Source organism: Dama dama, chromosome 20 (genome assembly GCF_033118175.1).
Source record: "Dama dama isolate Ldn47 chromosome 20, ASM3311817v1, whole genome shotgun sequence".
Classification (NCBI taxonomy): Eukaryota; Metazoa; Chordata; class Mammalia; order Artiodactyla; family Cervidae; genus Dama; species Dama dama.
Window position 1 is genome coordinate 21,303,701 of NC_083700.1, and position 20,709 is coordinate 21,324,409.

Consider the following 20,709-nt stretch of genomic DNA (forward strand, 5'->3'; position numbering starts at 1 on the left):
CCTTTAGAACTAGTTATTTTATTAAATGATATTAATACACATTTCAAAAGGATTTCATTGTTGTTGCCTCTAAAGCATGTACTTGTTTTGTTTTCCACACTGAACACGTGAGAATATCAATCCAACATATCTAATTTAAATCTTAACAGGCACCCCAGCCCATTCAAAAAAAGGGGGGGGGAGGGGAGGCAAAAAGGAGAAAAAGCAGTAATTTACAGCGGCTTCAAAACAGTAACAGCTGAAGCTTACTTCTGTATGAACCAGTAACTTCAGGACTGATAGTGAATATTCTGCAATTAGGAGTTTTAGCATATTCACATTATCTAGATAGGTTTGCTGTACCATATACATCACAAACATTGTATTCCTGGGACTGGAAAGGTAAAAGGCCTATTCTCTTATCCTTTTACCCTCCCTGGAAACAAACCAAATTCTATTTATTCTCAACAAAATTTGGGAGGGCAAATGGGAGCAAGGATAGAGGTTGAATCTAAGCTGACTGAAGAGTAAACTTTTACAGAATATTTAAGGACTCAATTTCTGATATTGTATCACTGAATTTTAAGTGGTACCAGTGTACTCAGGCCCCACCCACCGATTCTCTGTCTGTGATTTTAGAGTAAGCACCAAGAACCTTAGTAACAACTTCGCATTATCTGTTTGCATACTGAATCATGTCCTTGCCAAGACACACTATGCTATGCTTTTTTTTTTTTTTAAATCTTGTTCTCAGGTTGAAATACAAAAGAGCATGGGCACGGAGGTTTAAATCACAGACACAGAAAGAATAAAACCCCTTTGTTTCATGTTATGAATACCAGAATTGTCTTGTTTCACTATATCACATATATACACATCGGTGTCTTCACTGACTGCTGTAGGCAGATGTCCTTAAAGTTAACAAGCAGCTGACAGTTACATACAAATCCTCATTTCCATCCTGAACAAATGGATTTTGTGGCTTAAAAAACCAAAACACACTCCACAGAAACCCAACCCTTAAAGTCCATCTTTTAAAACTGTACAAGGTCTTCCCTTTCATGTACTAGCTATCATGCTTCTGAGGACAATTAACCTGCCCCAACATTCAGGAAACCACTTTGCTGACCAACCCCCCATTTTCTGATAAAATCAAATGGTCAGAGAGCCTTTTCAAGTAAACACTACTTTTAGATTAATTGAGAGCAGCAGAAAGAATTCACATTCTTTTATTCTAGAATGAAACACATCCCACTTAATTTTCTGCAAAAGAAAAAAAAAACTTATTTCAGTTTTGAGTTAAAACTTTCTCTCTTTACCTCCCCCCACCCCACCTCACACTCTCTTATACTTTTCTCTAAAGGAATGTCTTAGGACTCAGTGTAACTGTATTGTTTCTTTGCTTTGCTACACTATATACCCCATCCCACTACAAGGTCCTGGTATCATGCATTTTTTTTTTTTTTTTTTTTTTTGCAGGGAGAGCTACAGGGCAGAGAGGCTTGAGAAGGTCAAAGAAAGAACAGCGGGCTTAAGACCAGAAATGCGTCAGGAAGGTGGAGGACTTGCAAGATCCTAACCACAGAAAACATGGAGAGTCCAAACAAATAACATGGAATAAATTACACAAAAACTCCCCAACTATGATGCACACCTGGTTTGAGCTGCTCTTTTACCTGCAAAGCAAGCTTATTCTGAGACAAAGAATCATCTTCTGTCACTACATTTTCCACACTCTCCCATATGTAAAACTTAACTGGGGGAATCCAATGCAATCCCCATACTTCCTACAGTTATTTCTACACTAACTTGGAAGAAAATATGAAACTTGCTAGGATTTCCTTTAATAGTCTTTCACTCATCTGGCTGGAGATTACCAGTGTGTACTTTAGGGTAAGACACTAAATAAAAAAATGTAGTAAAGCAACATTTGCTTTTCAGTGTCCCTAAATACTCGAAGTGCAGTGATTGTCTTTTCCTAGTACTAGCTGTAGAAATACAAATAAGGAGCCTTTCAGTTCAGGGAGAAATAAAGCACTTTTTTTCCCCCCATGTAAAATGACTAAGGGCATAAACATTTTCTACTGAGAGTGGGAGGTGAGGATAAGGTTTGAGCCTTGAAATGTGACAGGTTGCTATCCATAGAGTGGGGTAAATTTAAACTAATCAGATCCTCCTGTTTGTCTGCAAGGATATGTATAATATCCAGTTGTCACTAAGACAGAGCTAAAGAGGTATAAAGAAAGATGCTACTGAACTTCCTCCTTTAGAATACCAAGAAGAGGGGTGAATACAGGACTAGGTCAAAAGAAAGATAAAGACAAATATTTCCCTTTCCCCACAGTTAACTTTTGGTGACAACCACCAACAAATGTCACAACATTAGGGAGGCACCATGCTAAAAATGTCTACTTTAAAAAAAAAAATACTGGGATAATATCTGAGAATGTTTCAGTTGCACCTCTGTATCTACTGTCAACTACAGTGACTTTCTGGCTAGACTAGAAACGTAGACGAGAAAACTGAGGGAGAAAAAATCAAGGGGAAAAAAAAAAAAAGCAGGAAGCAAGAGCTTGATGCCAGATATGTGAAACCACCTCAGAAATATGTTTATGACAGATGGGCAGGTCAGATCACACCATCATTGGCTCCTTTCTCTCACTCTCTGTATTGCAGTTACTTATTCTTTTAATTTTAGTATACCTGGCCCCCTTTCTTCTACTCAAAGGAGCAAAATTCTTTACTAGGATAAAATGAGGTCCATACTTCCTCCAAGGTGCTGCATGATAGTACTTCAGAAGAGGCTGAATTAAAAAACAAAGGCTTAGACTTTGGGAGAAAGGTCAAGAACTCAACTTCAATATGCCTTTTAAAACAAAAGAAAACCCCCAAATAACTTGACAGGTCCAAGGTCTCCCACATTTCCTCCCCTGCAACAACATCTCTTGGCTGTCAGCAGGCCACAGAGCACAAAGGGAAGACAGCCACCCCGGTTACAGCAGTTAGCTGAGCTGGAGAGAGAAGGGGACAAGAATCCTTCCACTGACTACTTGAGAAGCCAAGCCCCAAATAACATCCCAACATTGCACATGGTATTAGCTGTACTGATGGAAGTTTTATTTCAAATGTAGTAATACTCTTCAATAGATGGGGTAAAATAAGATTTGTTTTCCTCCCCACCCTTCAAACCCCCAGCCAAATGAAGTGGCTTTAGTTGTGTTTCTTTGCCCCCCACCCCCTTAAAATACAAACATCTTGGAAAAGGTAGGTATAAGTGCAGTGGGAGGGAGGACTGGATGGAATAGTGAAATGTAAGCATATATAACTTTTTAATTTGGAAGGGAGGTCCTTTGTTATAATAAAAAAAGAAAGAAAAAATAGATCAAAGGAGGGAAAACAAATAAAAACAATGATAATAAACCAAACTCCTACTTCCAATGCTCTCTACTGTTCAAATGCCTTTCCCTTGGTTTCCATCAGTACCTGGGAGGGAAGAATGGGCGTTTTGGTGCAAAGAACGGAGGGCCCCTAGCGAAAGGTGGCCTGGGCCTCTTTAAACTGTGGAAAGGGTCTCTGCTGAGAAAAGGCTCCCTAGGCCGGAAGTCTGGCCGGGGACTCCGCAAGATCATACCACTCCGGTTGATGGCGTCTCTGTGTGAGGGACCCAAGGGGGGGCCACTGCCGCTGTTGCTGCCTCCCCCACCTCCTCCTCCATGGGCTGGGCCCAAGTGCTCCAAAGAATGGGAAGGCAGGCTCAGGCTCTCGCGTACACGGCTAAGGCCGGGGCCGTTGAGGTCCCGCTGGGTGGGGCCCCCATGGTCCCTGGGTCCTGGGAGCACACCGAAATGATCAGCCAGGGTCCCCTGAAGGAGGGAACTATGGTCCTTGGGAAATACTGCCACGGCCCCCGCCACTCCGTGCTCTGCCAGTGGTGGGGCTGGGAAGGGTACAACCCCAGAGTGGTCACCAGGAGGTGGAGGAGGAGGAGGAGCAGAGAAAGGGACGCCACTCCCGCCACTGCTGCTATGTTCCCCGGGGGGCGGAGGAGGGGGTGGGGTGGGGAAAGGAACTCCGCCGTGCTCCCCAGGAGGTGGGGCAGCGTGGGCCAGGGCTGCCTCCTTTGCGAAGGGGTTCGAAAGATCCACAGAGGGTAGATGAGTAGGTGCATCTCGAGAGAAGATACCACCATGATCCTTGGGAGGGGCAGGCGGGGCAGATGATGGCCCCACTGGCTCTCTCTGGAAGGGTGTCCCATGATCCAAGGGGGATGGGGGGAGATGATGCTCAAATGTTGAGTTGAAACTGCTGGAACGGAAGCTGCCGACACTCTCCTGAAACTGGGGTGCTCGTTCTTTGTATGGTGCTGTTTTAAAGCCAGTGAGGCCTCCGCTGCCCCCACCCCCAAGGGATGCCAGCTCAGAGGCACTTGAGGGGCCATTGTCAAAGGAGCCACCTGAGGTGCTCAGATCAAACCAACCCACCCTTGAAGCCTCACGCCCATGTCCTCTACTTCCCTTCCCAGGGACTCGGATGGACTCTACAGTCTGTATGGGCTCCCCTGACATCCTCCTATTGGATGCATTATGATAACCCAAGGTTTCTATAGGGGCCCCCTTCTCTTCGGTACTATCAGGCAAGTCTAAGCAGGAGGAGGAGACTCGAGTCTCTATGCGATAGTGCTCTTCTTGTTGCTGCTGATCAGCGGCTGTCAAGCTGAGCTGGGCGAGGTTTGACAGGCTGACACCATCACTTGAAGTGCCCTTGTTGGGGGCCTGGCCAAAATGTTTATCATCTGAGGGCTTTCGTGAGGCATTCTTAAGCATATTCTTAAACTCAATCGTCGACGTGGTGGAAATGGTAGAGGCCAGGACTTTCTCCACGCCTGACGTGGGTGGGTGGCCCGTGGGAGCGGCAAGGGTATTCTGCGGAGAGAAAAGGGACCGATGTGGGACTGGGTGAGGAGAGTCTGGGTACTGCTTCTGCGGCAAAGTGAGATGCCCCGTGGTAGACTGAGACAAGCTATTGTGGTTGGAGTCAGGGGTGAAAAATGAATCATTCTTACTCGGTGATGGTGACCGGTCAGACCCTGCTTCATTCCCTCTGATGCCGAAGGCACTGAACAGCCCAGGGGAAGACGAAAGCCGGTCACAGTTCTCACTAGAGTCCAGGAGGGCCCTCACAGATGGAGGGAAGGCAGACTTTACCCCAAATTCTTGACCCCTGTGGCTATAACTGGACAGGATTGGCTGATACTCAGTGGTATCAGAAAGCTTGCTTGATTTCAGGATAGACTTGGCTGGTTTCTTCTCTAGGTTCATCATGGCAGATGGTGGAGGCCCTGAATACTCAAAATCTCGGTAATCTTCATCTTCCTGGAAAGAAGTATCTGGATAAAACTTCTCCTGTGAAGAGTCCATCAGAGAAGACGGTCTCTCCATTCCATCAGAAGGCTGCTTATAGGGGGAGTCACTGCCCAAGCCAAAGGGCCGAAACGTAGACACAGAACTGGAGAGCTCTCGGGGGAAGCTTTCCTCTCTCCCAGGGGGTGGTGATCTGGTACTGCTGGGTGTTGAGGAACCAGGGCTAATGATCTTAGAAAGCAGGGACATGGTATCCACACTGCTGGATGTGGGCTTGTCCATCATCTCATCCTGAGTGGGCGTTCCACTCCGTTCATCCCGTACCGGGGTTCCATCAATGTTGTCGACTGACGTGCTAGTAGGGCCACGCTGGAAGTCTGATGGATGGCTTTCAGCTGGAGCAGTGGATCCCAAACTGCTCAGGATTGGGATGTTTAAGTTTAAGCCACTGAAACCAGGATTACCTTTTAAGAAGTTGTGGATCTTCATTTCCAGGCTTGGGGAGGTGGACTCTGACTCCAGCTTTGGCTTGGAGGCCTCTGAGGATTGGCACATGGCAACTTCAGTAGGCGGAGCAGCAGGGCTAGCATTGTGGTTACCTGTGAACCCCAGAGTGTTGGAGGGGAGCTTGAAAGTAGTGCTTGGGAGCCCTGGGCTTTGCCCAATTGAGGCCTTGCTGGCTGAAGTTGACGAGACTTCAGAAGTTGAGGAATTAGGAGAATAGTTGAAGCTTTTGGGAATAAAGGACTGGGTATTGGAGGGCAGGTTTCTTCCTTTTATGCTAGAGACTGTGGTGTTAGCAGGGGAAGCTGAAGTGCTCTGGGGTGCAGCTTCGCTGGATGGAACTGGGTTCCCAGTAACACTCTGAAGTAAAGATGACAGGCCTGTAGAAACAAAGATTAGAGAAGTTAAGAACAACAACTCCCTAACTTTCCAATGTAAACAATGTAGGCTAATCAGATATTCTCATTCATTCCAGTGGGAACTAGACAGACATTAAAATATGAGATCAAAGGGAATTCAGACCAAACAAGTAATGGCTTATCAATGTAAGAAGAGCAAATTACTGAAATGTTTCTAGTAGTCATGAAACAAGGCCAACATGGCAAAAATAAAAGCCAACAGGAAGAGGGAGATTTTAGTGTCAGAATCACTCAGAGTTTAAACAAGACAAAGCAGGAAAAGAAAGGGGGCATAATTATCTGTAAAATAACACTTTAAGCCAGTATTTCTTAATGTTTGGTCTGCAGAATTGTTCCTCTAAACACAAATAGATATTCTGCCCTATCCTTCCTTTCCAACTTCCGCAACTGTCTCTAATAAGTTAAGGTACAATTATTCTTAGGACAGAGAGAACAACATCCAAATTGCAGGGACTTATGTGACCTGTGATGCTTTTTTAAAGAAGCATATCTTGCTGGATTGGTGTTATATTTGGGGAAACAAGGCTTTAGTTGTAAAATTTTTAGTTGTAAAATGTAGCAATAATAAATATACAAATATACACCACAAAGCTTATAGAACTAGACCTTCGGGGACACTGATCCTTTGACAAGAAGACACACAATCCCCTTCTTATAGCTTGGAAAATTCAAGGATTATTGGTCTATACATGTTGACACTGATGAGATCCAACTCTACTCGATGACAGACAAAACATTCTCAGAGCACCAAGAAAGAATTCTTTGGGGGCAAAGGCAGGCTGAAGTCCACCAAAGCAAACTGCTCCTGTAGAAAATTTCTTGAAAAAATATTTGATAAAGAAATAACAGAAGGTTCTTTATTTGAAATCCAATCACATTTTGGGAAATTTACTCAATTTCTGATCACAAATGAAAATTTTACATACATTTCACCTGAATCAATAGTTTTCAGTCATATACTAAAATGGTTCCTTCATAATGATATATAAAAGAAAATAATATTTCATTTGATATTTCAATTATTGTTTCTTTAAAATTTCAATTTTTATCCTTACTTGCTAAGAGGTTTAAGGTCTTAAAAATTTTAAGATTGTTCCATTCTTTGCAGCATTTTCAAATGTCACTGACTTTTAAACAATGATGCATGGCTTTTATTATCATCCAATATTTGAAAATATCCAAATAATTAAAACACTGTTTATTTCCACTGCTTTTCTCCTGAAAAAATATCTGTGTTTAATTTTCAAAAATCTCCCTGGCTATACAATTTTCCTCTTCTTAATAGTTTGATTTAATTCCTAACAGCAACTGCTTTTACCAAAATCAGAAGTCTTGAAGCACTGGAGAGTGATAAATAATATCATATGATTTTAAGAAGATATTTCAGCGTATCTTTCAGATGTGAAATGAATTCTTCAAGAGATCATCTTCTTAACATAGATACTACTCAGATTTCTGGTAATAGGGGAAGTATTACTCTCTTACCACTAAATATTACTTTACTTCAATCTTAAACCATACACTATGGTGTCTGCCCATTGAAGTCATTTTGTGCTGAAAACATCACTAAGGGCTGTAGGTGAAACATTGTGAGCAAAGTTCTAAGAGATTTCCTTTATGGTTGTTGAAGAAAGGTATCTATTTAAGTTGTCATAGTCCTTTTAAAAGGTAAGGAGAATTCCACTTTCCATGAGGAACTCAAAGGTGGTGAACTGCCCTGTTACTCCACAAAGTTTTTTTTCTAAGAGTCCCACTTTTTATTCTGTCACAACACATCTAGTTCTGTTCAAATTTTGCCTGATTAGAAGGTCTACATGATATTGTTTTAACAATCTGCTCAAAGAAAAAGCTTCTTAAGATCTATGTATTATATCTATATATGAAGTTAAAATACAAGTGAGTTCAAGGTTTTTATTGTAACTACAGAATGATAATAGAAACTAGAAAGGAGAAATCATCAACCTGCCAATCTCTCAATCTACTTATACCTGAAATTAGTAGTGTGAGTTGCACTGTAGCATTATCATTAATTCTTTTGCTGGAACCAATATGTAGAGGTATGGCTTATTATTTAGTAGTATTTAGTCATGTGTAACAAAATTCTCTTATACTGGAAGACAAAGCTCACTATAATACAGTGCTTGGCGGATCCACTTATAGAAGTATAGGAAGTAAGAAAATGAATAGATACCTGTACTGCTGCTCTCTATTCATAAAAAGCGGGATCTCAGCAACACTGACATTCTGGGTTGTATACTTTGTTGTTGGGGTTCTCCTATGCACTGTAGTTAGATTAAGCAGCATCCCTGGCTTCTACCCATCAAATGAAGTAGCTCCCCACCTCAACCCCAGCTGTGACAAACAAAAATGTCTTCAGACACAGCCAAATATCCCCTGGAGAATTCTGGTTAAGAACTACTGATGCAGAGTAAATCACTATATTGAAGCTGTAATTCACTGCATAATTATACTCAGGTTGGTATTTGAAGGATCTGAGAACAAAGAGCAAGTTAAGCTTTATGAAAAAATGTTAGAAGCAAAAAAAAAAAAAAAGAAAAAAAAAAGCAGCAGACAGTTTTAGGCACAAAACATAATTAGCAAAGCTGAATAGAGAGATTCAAACAAGTCAAGAGATAATAGGTAGGTTTCCCTGGTGGGAATCTGCCTGCAATGTAGGAGACCTGAGTTTGATCCCTGGTTTGGGAAGATCCCCGGGAGAAAGGAATGACAACCCACTCCAGTATTCTTGCCTGGGAAATCCCATGGAAGGAGGAGCCTAGTGGGCTACAGTCCACGGGGTTGCAAGGAGTTGGACGTGACTGAGCAACTAACACCTTCACTTTCAATAGGTAGTCAGAAAACAGAAAAAGGTATGACATCTACAGAGGCCATTTGGACATAAAAAAGGAGATAATCATGTCTTTTAAGATTTCTGATAGTAGACTGATCTTTTTTATTGTTTTTAGTTTTAGTTAACATTAAAATATGTAAAATTCAACACACACTCACCTATACTAAGAGTATGGGATAAATAAGTGAAAGAATACTGGACTCCAGTCAAGAAATCTGGCTTTTAGTCTCAGCTCCTCTAAAAAGACTGATGTGTGACCTTAACCTGGTCACATCACCTCACTGAGCCTCAATTTCCTCACCCAAGGAGGGGATTAGACTAGAGCATATTTAAAGTCTTTAAGTATTCTTGACATTTCAGAATTCTATAAATGACAGGTCACATATGACAAAGAGAATCATGAATTAACTGTATTATATATTTCATGGCTTTAGATTTCTCAGAAATGGTATCCAGGATTAAGCCAGAGACAGACATTCAGAGTTCAAATCCCTCTGGCACACGTCAGTTTACCTTGCAGTGCAGGGGCTGACTGTGTCTGGGTTTTGGAAAGAGCAGACAAAATGCTCTCTGGGGTGATCTCCACCTTCGAGAGGATATTTGCCAGAGGGTTGTGAGATGTTGCTGTGGCGGGTGCAGGTGTTTTCAGGCCACTGGTGAGGTTGCTCGGGCTTGTAGGAGTTCCTGGAGAAGGTCTTGATGCAGGACTGACCCCTGGTGGCAGAAAGATCAACTCAAGAACATGCAATTCAAAATGACCTTTAAATGCACGACACTTTCCAGTCACTGAATTGAGTCTGATATGTCTCATAGGAATTCTTCTGTGCATGATCCACTAGTTGTCCATTGCATATACAAAGAAAAAAATCTGAAAATTAAGACTTGTTCCTGTCTACTTGGAACACCATTAAATTAGACAAATATCAAGTTTTTTTTTCATACGTATTTACTAGCCATCAGAGCCCCAGTAGAAAGAGATTGGAGAACCTGTTTCTTTTTTCTCTACCAAACGAAACCTACACATCAGACTTCTGTAAGTGTTCAATAAATATTGCTGGTTAATTATGATCAGACTTGGTCACTGCATAATTCTAAATAACTTATTTCCTTTCACATGGACTTTTCATACAAGCAATCTTTATATTTTAACATTGTGAAACACTGGGTTAATTTTTAACAGGAAAGAAGGTATATAAAGAGAAAGTCAGTTTTATTTTTTAATATAAACAGGTATTTAATACAGAAAAAGTTACCGATAAACAAATGAAAGAAATTTTTACATCTTTAATGAAAGGAATGAAGATTTCAATAAACAATTTTTTCTAAGACTGAGTTTGACAAAGTATAAAACAAAACTAAATTGTGTTGGAAAGATTGATAAACAATGGGAACTTTCATATAGCTGGTACACAAAATAGTACATCTTTTGGAGATTGTTTTAGTTATGAAAAACTTAAAAACCTACATGCTGATTTTTTTGAGTCTTTATCTTTTAGAAATAAATATTTAATTATTTATGAAGAAATGAAATAATTGGGCTTTTCTTCAAAATAATCAGGATTGGAGAAGACACAGGAGAAACAAGATTGGCCATGTGTTTATACTGTTGAAGATGAGTGATGAACATATACAAGGGCTCTACTTTGTATATTTTCAGTAAGATTTCCATTAAAAAAAAAAGTCCTATTTAAAATTCCTTTTAAGAAGAGTTGTGCATACATTTTTAGCATCAAGGTTGTTCACTAAGTATTCTTTACAACAGTGAAAAACTGCAAACACACTAGATGGTCTAATAATAAAAGCTTATATAAACTACTGAATGCTGTATAGCTATCAGATGATATAGATGAATATTTAATGACTTACAAAAATGCTCATGATATGGAGTTAAATTTTTAGTAGCTGATTTCAAAACAGTACAGTTGTCCCTCAGTATCAATGGGTGGCTGGTTTCAGGACCCCTGAATATACCAGAATCTGTGGATGCTCAAGTCCCTTGTGAAACGGCATGGTATCTGAATATAACCCATGCTCATCCTTTTATACAGCATCTATGTGTGTATATATTTACTTACCATGCCACATGGCTTGCTGGATCTTAGTTCCCTGATCAGGGACTGAATCTGGGCCATGAAAGTGAAAGTGCCTAGTCCTAAGCACTGGACTGCCAGAGAACTCCTCATTTTTCCATATACTTTAAATCATCTCTAGATTTAGTTATAATACACATTACAATGTAAATGCTATGTAATTGCCAGGGCAGGGCAAGTTCATGTTTTGTTTTTTGAAACTTTCTGAAAAAAATTTCGCCCCAAATATTTTCAATCCATGGTTGGTTGAATCCATGGATGTGGAACCTGCAGCTGCAGAACTCATGAATATGGAGAACCAACTGTATATGCAATACACTTCAACTATTTCCCCTCCCAATGCTTCAATTATTGACAGAAAAATTAATGCAAATATTTTACTTCCCAAAACACACATATATATGCACACACACACACACACACATACTTGAAAGGTTAATGAACAGAAATGAGTTCCTTTGGGGTGGCAGAACTATGAATATTTATTCTTTTAACTTATTTTCTAATTTTTCTATAGTGACCATGTATTACATTTTTAATTAAAAAATTACTTTTAATTAGGAAACAAAAACAAAACTCAGACTGATGGTTCAATTAGAAAGATAGAAATAAGCTTTTTATTATTACTAGGCCTACTCACCAGTATTTTTTTTTTGCACTAATTTATTTATTTATTTTTCCCATTTATTTTTATTAGTTGGAGGCTAATTACTTTACAATACTGCAGTGGTTTTTGCCATACATTGACATGAATCAGCCATGGATTTACATGTGTTCCCCATCCTGAACCCCCCTCCCACCTCCCTCCCCATCCCATCCCTCTGGGTTGTCCCAGTGCACCAGCTCAGAGCACTTGTCTCATGCATCCAACCTGGACTGGCGATCTGTTTCACTTACCAGTATTTTTCATGACTGATGTCAGGCTGCTAAGGATGGAACTGATCTTTGCCAGATCCACATTAGCTAGGTTTGGCAAAGCCAATGCTGGAGAAGGGGAGAGAAGAGATGTATTCACAGGCTTTGGAACAGGTGGGGTTGCTGTCATGGTCACAGGTGCTGGAGTACACGAAGAGGCCTTTGAGATACTTTCTGTTGGCTTTGTAGGTACAGCAGTGGATACAGTTGACTTCTCCACAGGTTTTTCCTTCCTGTCCTCTACTGTTTAAAAAAAAGAAAAGAGATGATATTGCATCCTATTGCTTTCCAGACTCTGCTTCCAATGCAGAATCACATGTCCTAATATTTCCTAAAATGTACTGTGATTTATTAGAGAAAAATCATTCATTCATGATTAAAAAAAAAAAAAAGTCATACTCTAAATAATTCATGAACCTTCCCATCTTTAGTATCTGCTTAAACTGAATTTCCCAAATGCATCTTTTTCTTTAAAATTTATTTATTTGGCTGTGTTGGGTCTTAGTTGTGACATGTGGGCTTATGTCTTGAGACACGTGGGATCTTACTTCCTTGACCAGGAATCGAACATGCATCCCCTGAATGGCAAGGCAAACTCTTCACTACTGGACCACCAGGGAAATCCCCCTAGAGCATCTTTTATTTTACTTTTTAATGATTTCTTCCATATTCTTAGTATCTGTGTACTGAATTTGTACATTTCTGGAAGCATGTTATTATCTGATACCCATTTGTGTTTTTTCAGTAATGTTTTGTCATAAACTGTCCTGTCTTTTCTCTGCCATTAACCTGACAGCTTCCTAAGAGACAGAAACTCTGTACATATGTTAGTGTACTTTCCTTTGGCTTCCCGAAATTGGTCTATTGTGGGTAAAATCAGACACTACTGCAATGTTATAACTCCTGCAGTAAGATTCTCTTAATAGTTTAAAAGCAAACGTACTATATGGGTAGTGCATCAAATTCAACCTAAGTCAAACTGCCTAATAAAAATAATTATAAAAGCTGGGGATGCCAGAGAAACAATTCACCCATCCAGGTTAACTGTGTTAATTGTGAAAGTATGGTTAATAAAATGAGGCTTCGGAATCTTGAAGGTCAAGAGTGACAGAGAATAAGGAATTTCAGCATAAGTGGCCTTCCCTCTAGAGCAGTGCTTGTTCAACAGAAATACAATTCAAGACATATATATAAGTATAAATTTTCTAGTTACCATATAAAAAAAAAAAAGAAACACAGGTAAAATTAATTTTAATAATATATTTTATTTACCTCAAAACACCCCAAATATTTTCAGTTTAATAAGTTATAAATATAAACAATTATTAATTAGACATTTTCACTCTTTTTTAAAGCACTAAGTTTCTAGAATCCAGTGTGTATGTTGTTTCTGCCACACTACGTGGCTTTTTGGACCTTGGGCCCCCGGTAGCAGAAGCGCAGATTCCTAACCACTGGACCAACAGAGAATTCTTGGAACAGCACAGATTCTTAATCCACATGGCATACCAAATCCTGAACCACTGCTCTAGAGACAACACTACTACCTTGGTGCTCTAATTTTATAAGGATTGAACTACCTTTCTAATACTTACCGGTGACAGATTTATTGGTGGGGAAAGCAAAACATGTAAGAAGCAAGTGGTCTACTAATCACACAGGACATACCAATGATTTTTGACCCATCGTCTTCCACATCTGAGAGGTCCATGTCTTCCACGTCACGATTATCTGTCGCAGGCTCAGGTGTGGCAGATTTCTCACTCTCTGCGTTTGGTGACTGGGATTCCTCACCTCCCATTCCCTGGAAAGGGGACTCAGAGCCAGTTGGGGAGGGAGCATCCACGCTTGGGGAAGGGACTGGTGATTCCTCAGGATCAGGAAGGGTTGACTTCAATTGATCCAGCTTTTTCTTTAAATTGTTCACTCGATTAGCAAAGGTTTTATATGCCTAAAAGAGAAAACAAGAGTTTACTCCTCTGAGAAGTAACCAAGAAGCTACCATTCTGACTCGATCAGATTTCTTCATTATTATTAACTGTATCACTGGTATAAAACAACAACATATCATCTGTCAAGCATGGAACAGTTTCCAATCTCTGCTTCTTCTATTTCCTAAGTCATTATTACCATCCACAGTTACCCAAGGCAGAAACTTAGAAGTTATCTGTAATTCACCCTCCTCTGCTCTCTTCTATCCCTCCAGGCAACCAATATTTATCAAGAGCCTAAATGTGCTGGCCAACCTTCTAGGTACTAGAGATACAACAATGACTAAGAAGACAAAAATTATATCCATAAATAAAGAAGTTTGAGAGGTCAAATACTATTGACTTTAAAAAAAATAAACTTTATTTTTTAAAAGTTTTAGGTGTACAAAATTACTGTGAAGATAAAATAGAGAGTTCCCATATATCCTAAACCCAATTTCCCCTTTTTTTGGCCATACGCACAGCATGTGGGATCCTAGTTCTCTGACCAAGGATCGAACCATGCCCTCTGAGTGGAAGGACAGATTCCAAACCACTGGACCACCAGGGAAGTTCCCATTTTCCCCTATTATTGACACCTAACATTAGTATGATACATTCGTTACAATTAATAAACCAATTTTGATCATTATATTATTAACTAAAGCCCACACTTTATGAATATTTCCTCAGTTTTTATCTGATGTTCTTTTTCTATTCCAGGATCCTGTAATGTAGTAGTCACATCTCCTAGGTTTCTCTTGTTTGTGGTAGTTTGCTAGACATTCCTTTCCATGTTTTTGATGAATCTGACAGTTTTGAAGAATACGGGTCAGGTATTTTGTAGATAGTCTCTTAACTGAGGTCTGTCTAATGTTCTTCTCATGATTAGACTGGGGTTATGGGTTGTGGGGAGGAAGACCACAGAGGTAAAGTGTAATTGTCATCACATCACTTCAAAGGTACATACAATCAATATGATGTACCACTGTTGTTGTTAACCTTGATCATCTGGCTTAAATCCTACTAGTCATCTGATTATCTTAACTGCCAATGTCTTGAAACTCTGTGTCTTTTTTTTTTTGGTTAAGGGTCTTGGACTATTAGATCATGGAATCATTTCAGTTGGTTGAGCAAGAAGCATTATTTTTAAAATGAGATGGGGGACTTCCCTGGCAGTACAGTGGTTAAGAATTCGTGCTTCTAATGCAGGGGGCACAAGTTCAATCCCTGGTTGGGGAAGTAAGATTCCACATGCCATGTGGTGGGGCAAAACAAACAAACAAAAAAAAGGGTGTTGGGGGGTAGAAAATAAAATAATATACTATAACTGAGCTTTTGCTTCTGGATATAATTGAGTAGTTTGTAGCAACACAATGCTCCCATCAAGAACAACTAGAAAAGCCAGATATATATATATACCTATCTATACACTTTCACAAGCACACACATAAACACACGCACTTGAATGTAGAGAGCTAAGGCAACCAAAACTCAGGTGGCAAATTCTCCAGCAGGGGGAAACCATGAGTAAAGTCAAGCTGACATTCTGCAGCTGTCTTTCTCTTAAGAGTCCTGCTGATATGGGGAGCTAAGCAAGAATCTGAGAATTTAGGCAAAAGAAAAGGGCAGAGGGTTACTACTATAATATAAAGAAAAATGCAGAACTTTTAACAGTCTTGCTGGCCTATAGAAACATTAAAAAAAAATTAGAAAGGCCAAAATTCTGATGAAAAAGGACAGAACTGTAATAATATGTTACTGTTCTTCCTTCAAGATATTTGCTGATAGATAACCAGCAAGGACCTACTGTATAGTACACGGGAACTCTACTCAATATTCTGTAATAACCTACATGGGAAAAGAATCTGAAAGAGAACAAATACATGTATATATGTAACTGAATCACTATGCTATACACCTGAAACTAACAAAACATTGTACATCAACTATACTTGAATTTTAAAAAAACCACATTATTTCCTAAATTAAGCAGAAAATTTCTGAAAAGTAAAGTGGAGTTAAACACAGTCTCATGGTACAGAAGAGACAAGGATTAGAGTTCAAATCACACAATGAAGGAAGGGGTCTAGTGATTGGCCCAGGCTCTCGGTAGGAAAAATCTGTGATCCAGAAGCTGGATGCATCAGAGAAAATCAAAGGCTTTCCCAAACTGCAATTCAGCCTGAAGCCTGATTATTCAGCCAAGTAATTAATCATACTTGATTAATATGATTACCTCTCACAATACTGCCTAGCAAAAGAAAGGGTGAATCCTTTCTGAAGGAAAATAAATCACCGAGACTCTATAGAAATGTATTTATATACAATGCTCAGTATTCAATAAAAAATCAGCAAGGATGCCAAGAGATAGGACCAAACGACCTCAAAGAGAAAACAGACACTAGGAACATACTCAAAACAAGTATATTCAATATTGGAAGCATCTGACAAAATCCAAATAGCTATCATTTATACATTCAAGAAGATACAGAAAAATATATATCATCTTGAACAATTCAATCCAAAATTCATCTGAGCAAGAGCCTAAGGGTGCCTAGGTTAGGTAATGGAGCCAAAATGGGGTAAGGAAAATGACTGCATGGGAGGAAGGCACTGCATGGGAAGTTGAAGCCTAAGCAAGATAAAAAGAAAGCCTATAGGGCTTCCCTGGTGGTTCAGTCCACCTGCTAACACAGGATACACAGGTTCAGGATATATGCTGTAGAACAATTAAGCCCTGACTGCGTGAGCTGCAACTGTTCAGCCCACGCACCACAACTACTGAAGCCCACAGGCCCCAGTGCCCATGCTCCGGAGAAGAAGCCAGAACCACGAGGAGCTGTGCACAGCAACTCAAGAGCAGCCCCGCTTGTTGCAACTGGAGAAAAGCCCGCACAGCAACAAATGCCCAGCACAGCCCACAACAAATACAATTATTACTATTTTTTAAAAAAAGAAAGCCTACAGAGGTGATGGGAGGGATGCAAGTGCTGGAAAATTGGTTATACACATGGGTAATGATCAAATAAGCAATTATGTTGAAGATAAGGGGAGCAAGATTTTGCATTTTTAGAAAAAGCAATGACAAATGTGGAAAGGAAGAAAACTAGAATGAACCTTGTAGTGTTGGATTGGGACTGGAGATAACAGTGTGAATAGATGGTTTCTAACATGCATAGACAGATACAGAAATATATACAGATGTGAATGTGAGTATATAGGTTAAGTATTTATGCATATATTTCCTAGCTCTGTACACTGATATGGTCTGGCAGCAGTGATATCCCAACAGGAATAAAAACACCTGGTATTCAGATCTCAGTTTCAAAATATGGTTTTTTACTAAAAGGAACCAAAACTCCTTGGAGAAATAACTGATTCCAAGGCTGGATAGAAAAGTGCAATATGAACTTGGAATACCTTGCTCCAAAAGTAAGGAAACACAAAAAACAATGCAGACATGTCAAAAGAACACAGAAAGCAGCTTGAAAGGTGCTCCCGCTGGCCACGTGGGATAATTTGAGCATCAAAATAATTATTTTGTAATGAGTTAGTAGTTAGCAATGAATGTAATTAGTAGGGCTTCCCTGGTGGCTTAGATCATAAAGAATCTGCCAGCAATGCAGAAAACCCGGATTTGATCCCTCGGTCAGAAAGATCCCCCAGAGAAGGGAACGGCAATCCACTTCTGTATTCTTGCCTGGAGAATTCCACAGACAGAGGAGCCTGGCAGGCTACAGTCCATGGGGTTGAAAAGAGTTGGACACGACTGAGTGACTAACACTTTCACTTTTACATTCTGGAGGCTAGAAGTCCAAAATCAAGGTACAAGTAGGGCTACGATCCCTCTGAGACTTGGCAGAATTCTTCCTTGCCTTTTCCTAGCTTCTGGTGGTGGCCATCGACCCTTGGCATTCTTGGTTTGTCAGATGCATCACTACAATATCTGTCTTGGTTGTCACACGACATTCTTCCTGTGCATCCAAATTTCCCTCTTCTTATAAGGACTCCAGTGATACTGGATTGAGGCTATCCTAATGACCTCCCCGTAACTTGATCACATCCATAAAGTCCCTATTTCCAAGCGAGGTCATTTTCATGTGTACCAAGGGTTAGGGCTTCATCATTATCTTTGGGGGGTACATAATTCAATCTACAGCAATTACCAAGTGAAAACTTTTCAGTGGACAAGCTGGGAAGATGGCACTTTAATAAGATATCAAAGGGAATGTTATAGGTAGTAAAACAAATCAAACCTGTGTGCTAAATGAAAGGATAAATAAGAACACAATCACTTCTATGATATTCTTACTAAAGATAGATAACCTCTATCTGATCACAAAGAAACATCATATAAATCCAAATTAGGAGACACTGGACAAACTATTTGATATGTAATCTTCAAACATATTCAGATCATGAAAATTAAAAGATCAAGGAACTGTTCCAGATCAATGGAAAAAAGAGAGAAATGCAATAAATGCAACTTGTAATTATGGATAGGAGCTTTTGCTATAAGAACTGGTCAATCTGAGTAAGGGCTGAGGATTAGATAATAATAGTACATCATGTGTTAAATTTCTTATGGTTATGAAAGAGAAAATTAACTTGGAGGAAAACACACATGAAAATATTTGGGGGTAATGGGGTTTCTGCAACTTATTTTCAAATGATTCCCCCCAAAAAAGTCTTCATAATGTACTTAAGATATTTGAGAATTTTACAAAATAGACTGAAAAAAAAAATGAGGAAAAAATTAAAATAGGTTAACAGAATTTCACCATAAAAATAGAATTCTTTCTATCAAAAAAAATCAAATGGCAGTTCTAAAACTGAAAAATAAGCCAACTAAATTAATCAATGGGTTAAGTAATAGATAAAATTCAGCAGAAGAAAGAATTAATGCATTAGAAGACTGGTTAGTAGAAAATATCTAGAAGAGAAGCACTGAAGGGAAAGAATGGAAAATACAGAAAGGAACATAAAAAGACATTTGGAACACTGAGGAGATCTAATATACAAATTAACAGAGTTCCAGGAAGAGAAGAGATATAATGTAATAGAAACTCTATTTGACAAGAAAACATCCCCAAATTTATGAAAAACATTAAGGCACTTGTTAAGGGTTGAATTATACCCCCTCATAATCGTATACTGAAGTCCTAACCCTATACCTCAGGCTGTGACCTTATTTGGACATAAGCGTTTTTAAAGCTAATCAAGTTGAAAGGAAGTCATCAGGATGGGCCTTAGAGCAGTATGACTGGTAGTCTTAATTAAAAGTGAAAATTAAAAAAAAAAAAAGTGAAAATTTACAAACAGAGAAGGCCATGTGGAGAGACATAAGGAGGAAACAGCCATCTACACGTTAAACAGAGAAGTCAGGAACAGACTCACAGCCCTCAGAAAGAATTAACACTAATAACACCTTGATTTTGGGCTTACAGTTTCCAGAAGTATAAGACAATAAATTAATGTAGGTTTGAGCTATCCACTCTCAGATACTTTGTTATAGCAGTTCTAGTAAATTAATACACCACTGATTCAAGGTTCTGCAAACCCTAAACCAGATGAATATGAAGACCACACCTAGGCAGCTCATTGTTTAACTACCGAAAACCAAAGAAAAAATATTAACAGCAACTAAATGCAGTACAATAAATAAAAAGTCTAATAAACACTAAATAAACACTGATGACATGAAACAACTGTAAAATCTGTGTGTGTATAATTAAAATATATAACAATAAAAACATACAGATCTGGATGGTGGATATAGCTCCTTTGATGATATCTCCAAGGAAACTATAAAGTTAAAGATCTGAGCAGAGATTTCAGCAGTGTCCAGTTAAGAGTTTATGCAATAAGTTAGAGAGGCTTAGTAAACACCTTTACTTCTTATTAAAATGCCACAAAGGCCATGGATTAAGAGTAAGGACCATGTTCTAGGGCTAAGGACTATGTCCAAACAAACCCACCCTAATAAAGCCTAAAACCAAAGCCTTTACATCATAGTAATCCACAGATAAATTGCCAGAAAAAAAAAAAAAACCCACAAAAAAACAACACTTGTTAAAGGAAAATGACACAATTCCGATTTTCCACAAGTATCACTCAAAATGTCTCCTATAAAATAAATTCTTAGACATGCAAAGAGACAGAATATATAGATATGATTAAAGTATACATGCACACACAAATCATAAAATAACAGTCAATAGTATACCTAGAGATGACCCAGATACTGGAATTAATACATAAGGTTTTTAAGAGAGTAATTACAAATACATTGAAGAATTTTTAGGAAAAGATGAAGAACAGATGACTAGATTAGAAATCTCAAAAAAGAAAAGCAATTCTAAGAATCAAATGAAAATTCTAGAACTGAAAAATACAGTAGACTTCACTCAGTGGAATAAAGAATATCTGAAGACAAGTGCTTCCCTGGTGGCTCAGTGGTAAAGAATCCACTTGCCAATGCAGCAGACATGGGTTCGATTCCTGGGTTGGGAAGATCCCCTGGAGAAGGAAATGGTAACCCACTCTAGTAACCTTGCCTGGGAAATCCCATGGACAGAAGAGTCTGGCGGGCCACAGTCCATGGGATCTTAAAGAGTT

The 20,709-nt window shown here is 39.2% G+C and overlaps 1 protein-coding gene across 4 annotated transcripts in view; it reads right to left on the reverse strand.

Annotated features, from left to right (window-relative positions):
• The window catches only part of RPRD2 (regulation of nuclear pre-mRNA domain containing 2), an 89,764-nt gene continuing 69,055 nt past the window's right edge, over positions 1-20,709 (reverse strand). For 2 of the 4 annotated variants that reach the window (XM_061120904.1, XM_061120903.1), the window contains 5 exons: positions 13,787-14,069; positions 12,101-12,361; positions 9,627-9,827; positions 5,042-6,223; positions 4,664-4,901 (listed from right to left, as the gene is read on the reverse strand). In XM_061120904.1, coding sequence (XP_060976887.1) covers positions 4,813-4,901; positions 5,042-6,223; positions 9,627-9,827; positions 12,101-12,361; positions 13,787-14,069 — 2,016 coding nt within the window. In that variant the 3' untranslated portion in view covers positions 4,664-4,812. Of the gene's footprint in view, positions 6,224-9,626; positions 9,828-12,100; positions 12,362-13,786; positions 14,070-20,709 lie in introns of all 4 variants that reach the window. The other 2 variants (XM_061120902.1, XM_061120901.1) reach the window with 1 other exon arrangement.